This window comes from Hyperolius riggenbachi, chromosome 12, assembly GCF_040937935.1.
Source record: "Hyperolius riggenbachi isolate aHypRig1 chromosome 12, aHypRig1.pri, whole genome shotgun sequence".
NCBI lineage: Eukaryota > Metazoa > Chordata > Amphibia > Anura > Hyperoliidae > Hyperolius > Hyperolius riggenbachi.
The window spans coordinates 226,431,716-226,446,696 of NC_090657.1; the positions used below are offsets into that span (position 1 = coordinate 226,431,716).

Consider the following 14,981-nt stretch of genomic DNA (forward strand, 5'->3'; position numbering starts at 1 on the left):
GGTCAGGGGTGTATGTGTGGAGGTGTGTCTGTACAGTGGAGATCATATGGGGGAGGGGTATATATGGGGGAAAGGGGATTGTGTAGGGCAGGGGTGTTTGTATGCGGTGGAGGGGAGGGCCTGTTTGTAGTGGGATTGTAAAGTCAAAATGAACTTCCGCACACTCATGCAAATCTTCATGCGAATCCATTCACAAAAATCATGCAGCAATCAATGCTGTCCCTACAGCTAAGTTAAAAGCTGGGATCTTTGTTACAAGATTAAAATCTCTTGCGTAGTCACCTACACCACGTAGAGGTAGCCCAGTGTCTTATCTGTCCTAACTCTGGCCCTGTAACATGCATAGCACAAATACGCACAGATTCAGTGCATCAAAACCTATCTAGGGAATAGGAGCACATATCCTTACCGTCCTCCCTGGGACAGATAGTGCATCTAACTAATCCTGCTCAGGAGGTGTCCTCGTATGTGTGTGCAAAGCTCAGGAGGTGTCCTCGTATGTGTGTACACAGCTTAGGAGGTGTCCTCGTATGTGTGTACAAGGCTGAGGAGGTGTCCTCGTATGTGTGTACAAAGCTTAGGAGGTGTCCTCGTATGTGTGTACAGGGCTGAGGAGGTGTCCTCGTATGTGTGTACACAGCTGAGGAGGTGTCCTCGTATGTGTGTACAAGGCTGAGGAGGTGTCCTCGTATGTGTGTACAAAGCTTAGGAGGTGTCCTCGTATGTGTGTGCAAAGCTTAGGATGTGTCCTCGTATGTGTGTACAGGGCTGAGGAGGTGTCCTCGTATGTGTGTACAAAGCTTAGGAGGTGTCCTCGTATGTGTGTACACAGCTGAGGAGGTGTCCTCATATGTGTGTACAGGGCTGAGGAGGTGTCCTCGTATGTGTGTACAAAGCTTAGGAGGTGTCCTCGTATGTGTGTGCAAAGCTCAAGAGATGTCCTCGTATGTGTGTGCAAAGCTTAGATGTCCTTGTATGTGTGTGCAAAGCTTAGATGTCCTTGTATGTGTGTGCAAAGCTTAGATGTCCTTGTATGTGTGTGCAAAGCTTAGATGTCCTTGTATGTGTGTGCAAAGCTTAGATGTCCTTGTATGTGTGTGCAAAGTTTAGGAGATGTCCTTGTATGTGTGTGCAAAGTTTAGGAGATGTCCTTGTATGTGTGTGCAAAGTTTAGGAGATGTCCTTGTATGTGTGTGCAAAGTTTAGGAGATGTCCTTGTATGTGTGTGCAAAGCTCATGAGATGTCCTTGTATGTGTGTGCAAAGCTCATGAGATGTCCTTGTATGTGTGTGCAAAGCTCAGGAGATGTCCTCGTATGTGTGTGCAAAGCTTAGGAGGCGTCCTCGTATGTGTGTGCAAAGCTTAGGAGGTGTCCATCTATGAGTATCTAGCATGTGTACAGCGGCTGAACTTATCAGCGAGAGATTTGGGCTTCCGGATGGTTTCATCCGAGGACATTGGTCTGCTCCATTGTGCAACTTGGTCTCCCTGCCCCTCCATAAGAGACCAGTTTGAAAGCCTGCAGGCTAGCGGCTTCTCTGTACAGCCCCAAACTGTCCCCCGATCCCTGTCAATCCTTGTATTTATGTATGTATGTACAAAGCTTAGGAGATGGCCGCCTATGTGTGTACAAAGCTTAAGAGATGTCCTCATGTGTGAGCAAAGCTTAGGAGATATCCTCGTGTGTACAAAGCTTGGGAGATGTCCTCGTATGTGTGTGCAAAGCTGAGGAGGTGTCCTCGTATGTGTGTGCAAAGTTTAGAAGGTATCCTCGCATGTGTGTACAAAGCTTAGATTTCCTTGTATAAGTGTGCAAAGCTTAGGAGGTGCCCTCGTATGTGTGTACAAAGCTTAGGAGATGTCCTCGCATGTGTGTGCAAAGCTTGGGAGATGTCCTCCTATGTGTGTGCAAAGCTTGGGACATGTCCTTATATCTGTGTGCAAAGCTTAGATGTCCTCCTGTATGTGTACATAGCTTAGATGTTCTGTTTTTCGATGTAATGATCAGTGTTCTTTGTGTGTAGTGGGACCGGTGAGATTGGGCCAATTGTAGCGGAGCTGAAGGCTGGGAAGAGCGTCTCGTACCAGGGAAGAGAGGTGAGATGAGAGGGCACCCCTGCTAGTTGGTGATTCCGGTTTTTTTCGCTTTCCTCAGTGACTGTCGCCTCACTTTGTTCTCCCAGATCTTGCCTGAGGATGTCCTGAGTCCGGGGGATCCTGGTAAAACCTTCATCGTGGTGGATTGCCCCTCCGAAGACTTCATCACCCCCATGACTGAGAACGAGGAGCTGAACAGGTGAGGCCTTCAGCAGCGAGGGGATTGGCTGGCGGGAGGGCTATGTCTGGCTGCTGGAGGCTAGGAAGTGATGCCACCAGATGGCGCCAGCTGAAGAAACTGGCTGTACCACTACATGTGCCATCTATACCCCCACCTGAGAATTTTGATTGGACGGCTGAATCTTTGCTCACCACTGGTCTTGCCACGCCCTCTACATATCCCTTCCCCCAATTTGGTGGCTGAACAAGTGCTCAGACATGCTGGAAAGTCACAATATATTATACTGCAGGCTGCACTACAGTTATTAGATTAATGTGTGACCCCTGGATAACACAATTAAGCAGCTGTATTACCCAGAGCCATGTGCCCTTTAGATACATGAATTTAGTAGCCATGGGCCCCCAGGTACAAGATCTAAGGAGCCACACGCCCCCAGATAAGATTGAGGTCCTGTGCACAGTGGGGTTTTGCGGTGCAACTCTATGGAGGCATCAGAAAGTCACGTATATCTGATGATCAGAGTGCATCCGCTGCAATGCTATTCAGTGAACAACAGTGTCCCAGTGCAGTGTGTTACCACGTTACATGTGCATTAACCATGGCAGTGAAGCATACTATTCATTGACATATGCTTTCCTATGGTGCAACTTTTTTCTTGCATTCCTGTTTTTACAACCTAGCCTTAAAGTGGTCTGAAACCCAGTGTTTCATCTTTGCTCTAAAAGATTATTTACAGCATAAAATCTACTGCCACAAAAAAGAAAAAAAAAAGTAGCAGAACTGCATTCAAACAGTTAAACACAGCACCTTCTTTTGTTTACAGTTAAACATGCACATTATCTTTTGTTTACATTCCTTTGTCAGCTACAATTAGTAAACATTAGAAACCTTGCAGAAACTGAGCTGCACACATAGTAGAAGCCGAAAGAGCTGAAAAATTATCACTAGATAGGTTTGACTATATAAATACAGCAGCTATGCAATAAAATGCAATGGCAGCTTTCAGAGCAGATACACTGTACTTTGGGAGCTGGTAATTTGTAAACAGACAATATTACTTGTGTACAAAAGCAAATATAGTAACCACATGGGTAATAGAAAGCAGGAGTACACATTTTTATTTCATTTTATCCCACTTTAAGTAGCCAAAATGCTCCCCAGATACAACATGTAAGTAGCCATGTGCCTCCAGATAAAGAAAATGTGTAGTCATGGTCAATGAGATGCAAATAATTTTGAGTTGATGCAACATTATGCAAATTTCGTATGCAAATGTATGCAGCATGAAAATGAAACCATCAAATCCGGCTGAGGTAAAATCTGATTTTGTCCCATTTTCACACTGCATAAATTTGCATAATCCTGCATCAACTCAAAATTATTTGCATCCAGTGATGGTCTCACGAGTAGATAACTAGCAGAACTTGTGATTCTAATGAAGCTTAATTTCCTCAGGTGTGTGCATGGGAGACGGGGGGTTAATTACTCAGATGTCCGGCGCTTCTATGTCTATCACAGTCTCGCACGCATCCAATGAGACACGTTTCACGTCTCACTTCGGCCGGAAGGTGGAAGTGCGCGGTAGCGAGACGTGGAACGTGTCTCATTGGATGCATGCGAGATTGTGATAGACATAGATGCGCCGGACATCTGGGTAATTAACCCCCTGTCTCCCATGCACAAGTGACAGGCAGCCTATTGGGCCAATCAAAGTGCGGGGATCTCGGACAGCGTCCAGAGTGAAACAATTGGAGCAGCCGTTCATTTTGGGGCTGCGCTGCCTGAACAGTGTAGCTCAGCGACTCAACCCCTAGTGATTTGTCTGTGAGCCAGATGTAGCCATCAAAAGAGCCACATCCTGCTCCCGAAGCCATAGGTTCCCTACCCCTGCCCTAGACTATGATACATACACCCCACGATATACATAAACATATGACTATGGTAGGGATCAGATTGTGAGCCCCTTTGACAGTTAGGTGACCATATACTCTGTACAACGCTGCGGAATATGTCGGCGCTGCGAAAGTTTGGGCCACCTTGTTAATTGTCATGATTATCCTGTATAAATCGTTGGTGGTTACGATAAAAAATGTCAGTTAAATATATCATATAGGAGACACACACAGTGATATTTGAGAAGTGAAATGAAGTTTATTGGATTTACAAGGTTGCCCAAACTTTTGCATCCCACTGTAAATACTAAAAGATGATAATTTCCATCTCATTGACCATCCCTAGCCATGTGTCTCCTTGTTAATAAATGGCTTGCCTGGTATTGTTTGTATTATATCTGCAAATTGGCCATTGACATTTGTAAGAATTGTATAAATAGGTCCATGAGATGTCGGTGAATGGAGAACTAATTGTTCCCTCATTTCAGATACCAGGAGGGGAATCCAGATGGGGGAGTAGCTCTATTCATCCACATGACCCCTGAACACATTCTGACTGATGACCGCTACAGGCAGTGGATGAAACGGTGAGGATGCCTCGTCCAGCAGTGCTGGAGCTGCTGGATGAAGCAAACCTGGACTGAAAATTATTGTATGTGTAATAGTAATGATACATAGAACTTACACGCAGTCTCACATTTTAACTTGCAGTTTAATAGCTGCAACTCTAAAGTGAAATGTAATCAACAGCCATGTCAGTGTGAGATACAATCTGGCTCATTCAGCTCCCAGAGAGAGAATTTGAATGTTGCAGCACTGTTGTCGTCAGCAGTCTTTTTTTCAGACAGACAGAAGTGTTTTGGCTTCTATTTATATTTCAGGAGATCCATGGCTGTATTTGACAACTTTACAGCTGCCAAAAAAAACACTAAATGAACACAGGCAAGCTCTAAGTAGGAACTATAGGTAGCCATGTTCCTCATCATGTCAAATGTCAGTTAAGGTGCACTTTAATTCAAGTTCTGTGCTCAGTTCCATCTACATATGCGTTAATGGCATACAGTAGTCTCTGCTTCTTCCCCTGGCCTTGTCTCTGCTCTTCCCCTGGCCTTGTCTCTGCTCTTCCCCTGGCCTTGTCTCTGCTTGTCCCCTGGCCTTGTCTCTGCTTGTCCTCTGGCCTTGTCTCTGCTTCTTCCTCTGGCCTTATCTCTGCTCATCCCCTGGCCTTGTCTCTGCTTCTTCCTCTGGCCTTGTCTCTGCTCTTCCCCTGGCCTTGTCTCTGCTCTTCCCCTGGCCTTGTCTCTGCTCTTCCCCTGGCCTTGTCTCTGCTCTTCCCCTGGCCTTGTCTCTGCTCTTCCCCTGGCCTTGTCTCTGCTCTTCCCCTGGCCTTGTCTCTGCTCTTCCCCTGGCCTTGTCTCTGCTCTTCCCCTGGCCTTGTCTCTGCTCTTCCCCTGGCCTTGTCTCTGCTTGTCCCCTGGCCTTGTCTCTGCTTTTCATCTGGCCTTGGCTCTGCTCTTCCCCTGGCCTTGGCTCTGCTCTTCCCCTGGCCTTGTCTCTGCTCTTCCCCTGGCCTTGTCTCTGCTCTTCCCCTGGCCTTGTCTCTGCTTCTTCCTCTGGCCTTGTCTCTGCTTCTTCCTCTGGCCTTGTCTCTGCTTCTTCCTCTGGCCTTGGCTCTGCTTCTTCCTCTGGCCTTGTCTCTGCTTCTTCTTCTGGCCTTGTCTCTGCTTCTTCCTCTGGCCTTGTCTCTGCTTCTTCATCTGGCCTTGTCTCTGCTTCTTCATCTGGCCTTGTCTCTGCTTCTTCATCTGGCCTTGTCTCTGCTTCTTCATCTGGCCTTGTCTCTGCTTCTTCCTCTGGCCTTGTCTCTGCTTCTTCCTCTGGCCTTGTCTCTGCTTCTTCCTCTGGCCTTGTCTCTGCTTGTCCCCTGGCCTTGTCTCTGCTTGTCCCCTGGCCTTGTCTCTGCTTGTCCCCTGGCCTTGTCTCTGCTTGTCCCCTGGCCTTGTCTCTGCCTGTCCCCCGGCCTTGTCTCTGCTTCTTCCCCTGGCCTTGTCTCTGCTTCTTCCCCTGGCCTTGTCTCTGCTTCGTCCCCTGGCCTTGTCTCTGCTTGTCCCCTGGCCTTGTCTCTGCTTGTCCCCTGGCCTTGTCTCTGCTTGTCCCCTGGCCTTGTCTCTGCTTCGTCCCCTGGCCTTGTCGCTGCTTCGTCCCCTGGCCTTGTCTCTGCTTCGTCCCCTGGCCTTGGCTCTGCTCTTCCCCTGGCCTTGGCTCTGCTCTTCCCCTGGCCTTGGCTCTGCTTCTTCCTCTGGCCTTGGCTCTGCTTCTTCCTCTGGCCTTGGCTCTGCTTCTTCCCCTGGCCTAGTCTCTGCTTCTTCCTCTGGCCTTGTCTCTGCTCTTCCCTTGGCTCTGCTATTCCTTTGGCCTTGGCTCTGCTTCTTCCTCTGGCCTTGGCTCTGCTTCTTCCTCTGGCCTTGGCTCTGCTCTTCCCCTGGCCTTGTCTCTGCTCTTCCCCTGGCCTTGTCTCTGCTCTTCCCCTGGCCTTGTCTCTGCTTCTTCCTCTGGCCTTGTCTCTGCTTCTTCCTCTGGCCTTGTCTCTGCTTCTTCCTCTGGCCTTGGCTCTGCTTCTTCCTCTGGCCTTGTCTCTGCTTCTTCTTCTGGCCTTGTCTCTGCTTCTTCTTCTGGCCTTGTCTCTGCTTCTTCATCTGGCCTTGTCTCTGCTTCTTCATCTGGCCTTGTCTCTGCTTCTTCATCTGGCCTTGTCTCTGCTTCTTCATCTGGCCTTGTCTCTGCTTCTTCATCTGGCCTTGTCTCTGCTTCTTCCTCTGGCCTTGTCTCTGCTTCTTCCTCTGGCCTTGTCTCTGCTTCTTCCTCTGGCCTTGTCTCTGCTTCTTCCTCTGGCCTTGTCTCTGCTTCTTCCTCTGGCCTTGTCTCTGCTTGTCCCCTGGCCTTGTCTCTGCTTGTCCCCTGGCCTTGTCTCTGCTTGTCCCCTGGCCTTGTCTCTGCTTGTCCCCTGGCCTTGTCTCTGCTTGTCCCCTGGCCTTGTCTCTGCCTGTCCCCCGGCCTTGTCTCTGCTTCTTCCCCTGGCCTTGTCTCTGCTTCTTCCCCTGGCCTTGTCTCTGCTTCGTCCCCTGGCCTTGTCTCTGCTTCGTCCCCTGGCCTTGTCTCTGCTTGTCCCCTGGCCTTGTCTCTGCTTGTCCCCTGGCCTTGTCTCTGCTTGTCCCCTGGCCTTGTCTCTGCTTGTCCCCTGGCCTTGTCTCTGCTTCGTCCCCTGGCCTTGTCGCTGCTTCGTCCCCTGGCCTTGTCTCTGCTTCGTCCCCTGGCCTTGGCTCTGCTCTTCCCCTGGCCTTGGCTCTGCTCTTCCCCTGGCCTTGGCTCTGCTTCTTCCTCTGGCCTTGGCTCTGCTTCTTCCCCTGGCCTAGTCTCTGCTTCTTCCTCTGGCCTTGTCTCTGCTCTTCCCTTGGCTCTGCTATTCCTTTGGCCTTGGCTCTGCTTCTTCCTCTGGCCTTGGCTCTGCTTCTTCCTCTGGCCTTGGCTCTGCTTCTTCCTCTGGCCTTGTCTCTGCTCTTCCCCTGGCCTTGGCTCTGGTCTTTTCCCTGCCCTCCTCCTAGCCTGGTGTCGTCCGTTTTCTTAGCCTTGTCTCCATCTCACACAGGTTCGGTGCAGGGACGGAGCATCTCCTCCTAAATGAAAACACTTCTGCTATCCACAATCAAAGTGCCTACAAGATTCAAACGCAGCTAAACCTGATAAACCCGAATATCTTCCCTCCTCTCCCTGTCCGCAGGAAGGTAAGTATGTAGGCATGCTCAGATTAGTAGTTCTGCAGTAAGTTGCTGACCTCCTAATGTGCATTTATTCTGTAAAGGAGGAGGAAGGAGAGAACGGAGTACCGGGAGTCCGAGCAGAATGTCTTCTGAAATACATGCTGAGGCCAACAGCAGAATGGCAGAGGTGAGTGGCTCCTCCCCCTTCCACGCCCCTGCCCAGCTCTTCTCACCTGTAATGCCCAGCCCTAGAGGAACAATGTTACCTTTCATGTTATATGATAATAGGCTAGAATTGCTTTTGGGCTTTTATTGTTGTTTGTATTCTGCTCCGGAAGAATTTTCTTTCCTGACAGGAAGCTGGTAAATGTTGAAACCAATGAGAACTTATATTCCATAGTTTGCTGAGTTGGGAGGGAGCGTAGGAACCGCGCAAAACTCCTTTCCGACATTTCCTTCTTTCTCAGGGTTCTTGTACGGAGGTCCCATAAACCGGATAGGAGGGAAAACACACAAACAAGAATATCAACCCAGGAGGGATTCCATCCTCTTTACACACTTTCCAAAATTATAATTATTGATTTATAAAGCGCCAATATAATTATTTATATATTATATTATATAATTATTTGACCCCTCACTGATTTTGTAAGTTTGTCCAATGACAAAGAAATGAAAAGTCTCAGAACAGTATCATTTCAATGGTAGGTTTATTTTAACAGTGGCAGATAGCACATCAAGAGGAAAATCGAAAAAATAACCTTAAATAAAAGATAGCAAATGATTTGCATTTCATTGAGTGAAATAAGTTTTTGAACCCCTACCAACCATTAAGAGTTCTGGCTCCCACAGAGTGGTTAGACACTTCTACTCAATTAGTCACCCTCATTAAGGACACCTGTCTTAACTAGTCACCTGTATAAAAGACACCTGTCCACAGAATCAATCAATCAAGCAGACTCCAAACTCACCAACATGGGAAAGACCAAAGAGCTGTGCAAGGATGTCAGAGACAAAATTGTAGACCTGCGCAAGGCTGGAATGGGCTACAAAACCATTAGCAAGAAGCTGGGAGAGAAGGTGACAACTGTTGGTGCGATTGTTCGAAAATGGAAGGAGCACAAAATGACCATCAATTGACCTCGCTCTGGGGCTCCACGCAAGATCTCACCTCGTGGGGTGTCAATGGTTCAGAGAAAGGTGAAAAAGCATCCTAGAACTACACGGGAGGAGTTAGTGAATGACCTCAAATTAGCAGGGACCACAGTCACCAAGAAAACCATTGGAAACACATTACACCGCAATGGATTAAAATCCTGCAGGGCTCGCAAGGTCCCCCTGCTCAAGAAGGCACATGTGCAGGCCCGTCTGAAGTTTGCCAATGAACACCTGAATGATTCTGTGAGTGACTGGGAGAAGGTGCTGTGGTCTGATGAGACCAAAATAGAGCTCTTTGGCATTAACTCAACTCGCTGTGTTTGGAGGAAGAAAAATGCTGCCTATGACCCCCAAAACACCGTCCCCACCGTCAAGCATGGGGGTGGAAACATTTCGCTTTGGGGGGGGGTTTTCTGCTAAGGGCACAGGACAACTTAATCGCATTAACGGGAAAATGGACGGAGCCATGTATCGTGAAATCCTGAACGACAACCTCCTTCCCTCTGCCAGGAAACTGAAAATGGGTCGTGGATGGGTGTTCCAGCACGACAATGACCCAAAACATACAGCAAAGGCAACAAAGGAGTGGCTCAAGAAGAAGCACATTAAGGTCATGGAGTGGCCTAGTCAGTCTCCGGACCTTAATCCAATAGAAAACCTATGGAGGGAGCTCAAGCTCAGAGTTGCACAGAGACAGCCTCGAAACCTTAGGGATTTAGAGATGATCTGCAAAGAGGAGTGGACCAACATTCCTCCTAAAATGTGTGCAAACTTGGTCATCAATTACAAGAAACGTTTGACCTCTGTGCTTGCAAACAAGGGTTATTCCACTAAGTATTAAGCCTTTTATTGTTAGAGGGTTCAAAAACTTATTTCACTCAATGATCTTTTCGATTTTCCCTTTGATGTGCTATCTGCCACTGTTAAAATAAACCTACCATTGAAATGATACTGTTCTGAGACTTTTCACTTCTTTGTCATTGGACAAACTTACAAAATCAGTGAGGGGTCAAATAATTATTTCCTCCACTATATATATATATATATATATATATATATATATATATATATATATATATATATATATATATATATATATATATATATATATATATATATATATTCTCTGGCGCTGTACAAAGTAGGCAAACAAAGAGTGCATAATGATACAGACTATAATATACATCAAATATGGACACTGGTTCAAAATACAGAACTGGAGATTAAGGGCCCGTTTCCACTATAGCGTTGCGGAATCGCCGGGAAATCACCGCGGACGAAATCGCATGCGAGTGCGATTTTGCATGCGGGTTTTCCCCCGATTTCACATAGGGTAGTAAGTATGCAATTTTAACCATGTCACTGCCTGTGTAAATTAACATTACTTCCCATGCGAAATCACGGGAAAAAAACGCATGCCAAAACCGCGTGCGATTTCCCTATTAAATACATTGTATGCGATTCGCATAGCGGTGTGCGGGGAGTGAATTCTGACGGCTCTGCCGTGCAGATTTTCCCCGCACACAAAAACACTCCGCACAACGCGCAAGTGGAAGCAGGCCCATCCACTTGTATTGGCTGTGCGAATCCGCTATAGTGGAAACAAGCCCTTACAGTGAGAAATGTAACATGATAAACAAAATGTATAATGAATTCCTAGACACAAAAGGGTGAGAGAGCCCTGCCCTTGCCAGCTTACACTCTAAAGAAATGGGTGTGTAAATGAACATCATTTTACACACCTGGCTTTGGGCTCTGCAATGGAAATCCCAAGTGTGTATCTTAGTTGTATAGTTTAGTTGAAAAAAGACACCCGTCCATCAAGTCCAACCAGAATAATAAAAAAGAAGTAAGTAAACATTAGGTACATTTCTGTCCTGAACCCTCACATATACCAGTGAACTCAGAGAAAGGCAAAAAAAACCTACTTACAAGGCTTGGGACAATTAGCCTTCAAAGTAACAATGCAACGAAAAGGGGTGGGGGGTACTTACCTCGAGATGGGGAAACCCCTCGGATCCTAATGAGGCTTCTCTTGTCTTTCTCTCTCTCTCCGTTTCAGCGCTGGCTCCTCCGGAACCTTGTTGGCTGTAGCGCAGGCGCAGTAGTGCCTGCAGTATTTACCTTCTGCGGGTCCAGCTCAGGCGCAGTAGCGGCTTCCCATTCGACTCAGGCAGAAATAGCTGAGCCTGATCAGGTCCGCTCTACTGCGTAGGCGCAAGGCACCTGTGTAGTAGAGTGGACCCAATCGGGCTCGGCCATTTCCGTCTGAGTCCGAAGGGAAAGCCCCCTACTGCGCTGGATCGCAGTTGGTGAATCTTTACCTCCCCGGTTTTCAGGGGCTTCAAGCGCTGCAATGGAGGGTCGGAGGAGGACAGGGAAGCCTCGTTAGGATCCAGAGGCTTTCCCCTCCCAAGGTAAGTATACCTCAGATTTTTTTTTTTGATTTTTTTTTTGAAATTACAGATTTTCTTTAAGGGACTCCAGGTGGCAGTCAGATAAATTCCCTAAGTCAAGTCTGCGGGAACTGCCAAGTAATTATAGCCACAGATGCTATAATATTTGTCATAACTACTTCCTGTGGTAAAACTGTCCTCATTTTAACCACTCTCACTGTGGAGGACCCCTTCCTAAATAGATGCCAAAACCTTTTTTCCTCCATACGTAGATCATGTCCTCTTGTCCGTCGTACAAGCATAGGAGCAAAAAAAAGCTCATCTGCCAAGCTTTTGTATCACTCTCTGATGTACTCTTAGCCTTTTTTTTTTTTTTTTCGTTTTGTTTTCAAACTAAAAAAAAATCTAAATATATGTTGTAGCGCTTGTCTATTTAGTTTTAGTTGGCAGCACAGAGTTTATAAGGGAATCCACCACCTTACAATATACATATAAAAACGTTGGATATAACTCTTGCGCCTCTGCAAAGTTAATAGTGCAACAATTTATTAAATTACACATATACTATATATATATATATATATATATATATATATATATATATCTCCTGTGCTTCTACATTGATCCTCACTCACAGTGTCACCTAACCTGCAGTTTCACTAGACTATGTCCAAAATCCAGGACAACCGCATAGATCAGTCCACTGTTTGGATTCTCCTGTCTATCGCACAGATATATTCAATCTGCAATTAATTTCCTTGTTATGGATGAATCCTCTTTGTAGCTACATACAGTAAAAATTAAAAAGACTTGATAATCTGTATAGTCCACTTCATATAGACTTAATGTCATATAGAGCCGTTCCTTTCATATAAATAATTCATGCCCGCCGTACCATACGGCTAATCACAGTTCATTCAGCAGTCGTCTACTTAATATACACCCGCTTCCGCCGCATCACCGGCTGCAGACGTCCGTACATAACTCACATAACCCGGAGGGAGGTGACGAAGGAGATTCCGCTCTGAGGCTTGGGCAGCTTGAGTCGCGGCCGGTGACTCTTGGATGAAAAACCGCCGCCTTGCTTTCCTTCACAACAGCGTGAACCGGGAATTCCTGGTGTCAACAGGGGGAAGTCCGGGGGCAACGTCACCAAACAGCAGCCAATCTCCAACGCGTTTTGGTAGTAGACAGGAGAATCCAAACGGTGGACTGATCTATGCGGTTGTCCTGGATTTTGGACAGTCTAGTGAAGCTGCAGGTTAGGTGATACTGTGAGTGAAAGATCAATGTATTAGCCCAGGAGATATATATATATATATATATATATATATATATATATATAATATATTATATTCTTTATGTGTATATTCAACGTTTCAAACTAAAAAAAAAAACCCGTTTGTCCAACCTTTCTTGGAAAGTAAGACCTTCCATCCCTCTAATTACAAAGCCTCCGTCAGACCCTGCTCCAAGGACATGGTCACCGCTAACAACCCTTCTGACTATTCCAGGCAATAATCTTGGTGCACATTTCTGGGCTCCCTAGTGAAGACCAGTTTGTGGTGGGGATTTGGTTGTAGATCTCTGAATGGTGCTGAACATCTCAGGAGGCCCTGTCCATCTCTCAGACCTGCTCTGCTCTCTGTTCCAGGGACATGGTCATCTCTATCAATCCATCTGACTTTGTGAAGGAGGCCATGGAACTACCAGAGTTCTCAGAGGAGCTAAAGAAATGCCATCAAGCCCTGGAGTCGGACCTCCCACCACCTGACGGTAAGGATGTTTCCCATCCAGCTTTGTGAGGGTGTGTCTCTATCTCCTGCCTCATCGATACATATATGGTATATATGTTACGGCCAGAACCCGAAGTTTGGCCACTTCTAGTTCTGGCCGGCCACTTCGGGTTCTGGCCGGCCAATTCGCGAAGTGCCCGCTGCGCTGCGGCCAATGTTAGAAACGGATCGTTTACTCTGATATGAATGTATCTTCTGGCCGCAGCGCAGCGGCCAAACGTATTAATTTGTTGCAATTTTAAGCCGGCGGCAATGTAACGATTCAAGCCGCCGGCTTTTTCATCTGCCTCATCTCTCTCTCTCTCTCCTCTTATGGCCAGCCGGCGGGGGGGGGGGGGGGGGGGGGGGGGGGGACACGCGAGTCCCCCCGGGAGTCGTTCGTCGCAGCAGGGGCAGCAGAGCGGGGAGGCTGCAGACATTGCTTCTGCGAGCACCCGCTCTGCAAGAACGGCAGGCTTCCCTGCCGCGACGAACGACTCCGGAGGGACACGCGTGTCCCCGCCCGGCTGCCCATAAGAAAGAGAGGGAGAGAGATGAGGCAGATGAAAAAGCCGGCGGCTTGAATCGTTACATTGCCGCCGGCTTAAAATTGCAACAAATTAATACGTTTGGCCGCTGCGCTGCGGCCAGAAGATACATTCATATCAGAGTAAACGATCCGTTTCTAACATTGGCCGCAGCGCAGCGGGCACTTCGCGAATTGGCCGGCCAGAACCCGAAGTGGCCGGCCAGAACTAGAAGTGGCCAAACTTCGGGTTCTGGCCGTAACATATATAAGGCCTGACTCACAAAGCGGTGCTAACAGTTAGCACCCTGGTGAAAAGCCCCTTCTCATGCCTAAACTCAGTTTAGGCGTGATAAGTTTAGGCGTGATAAGTTTAAGCACCAACTGGGTTAGCACCCATTTGTGAATCGAGCCAATAGTGTGTGACATAGGAGTGCAAGCTGCTAGTGTCTTACCCCTTGCTCTGCTGATTTATACTTGAGGGTGAACCTCTTGCACCTGCTGGGGTGCCTTATGTTAGTAATCTACTTTCACCAGAGTAAATCTTTTTGGGGCAGTAGCCATTGCCAGAAACCTTAAAGAGAATCTGTATTGTTAAAGTCGCACAAAAGTAAACATACCAGTGCGTTAGGGGACATCTCCTATTACCCTCTGTCACAATTTCGCCGCTCCTCGCCGCATTAAAAGTGGTTAAAAACCGTTTTAAAAAGTTTGTTTATAAACAAACAAAATGGCCACCAAACAGGAAGTAGGTTGATGTACAGTATGTCCACACATAGAAAATACATTAATACATAAGCAGGCTGTATACAGCCTTACTTCAGAATCTCAAGAGATCATTTGTGTGTTTCTTTCCCCCTGCAGCTATCTTCCACTGAAGTGTCAGGCTGTTTCTTCCTGCAGAGTGCAGACAGCTCTGCCTGTATGTAATTCTTCAGTATGTGAAAGCCCAGCCAGCTCACTCAGAGGACGATTTATCCAGCTTGTAAAAGATAAGAGAGAAGAGAGAAGCTGCTCTAATCTAAATAATACACAGGCAGTGTGCATAGAGGGGCCTGAAAGGGGGAGATGCATCACAGAACCACAACACTGAAGAACTTGGCAGCCTTCCAGACACAGGCCGACAAGTCTGACAGGGGAAAGATACATTGATTTATTACAGAGACAGTGATAGTATAGAGTGCTGCAGTAAGCCAGA

The 14,981-nt window shown here is 47.2% G+C and overlaps 1 protein-coding gene across 1 annotated transcript in view; it reads left to right on the forward strand.

The window, feature by feature from the left end:
* ELAC2 (elaC ribonuclease Z 2) overlaps positions 1–14,981 on the forward strand; it is a 79,686-nt gene that overhangs the window by 42,323 nt on the left and 22,382 nt on the right. The window contains exons 10-15 of the mRNA XM_068263175.1: positions 2,025–2,097; positions 2,184–2,296; positions 4,659–4,757; positions 7,817–7,952; positions 8,030–8,115; positions 13,137–13,258. Coding sequence (XP_068119276.1) covers positions 2,025–2,097; positions 2,184–2,296; positions 4,659–4,757; positions 7,817–7,952; positions 8,030–8,115; positions 13,137–13,258 — 629 coding nt within the window. The remainder of the gene's footprint in view (positions 1–2,024; positions 2,098–2,183; positions 2,297–4,658; positions 4,758–7,816; positions 7,953–8,029; positions 8,116–13,136; positions 13,259–14,981) is intronic.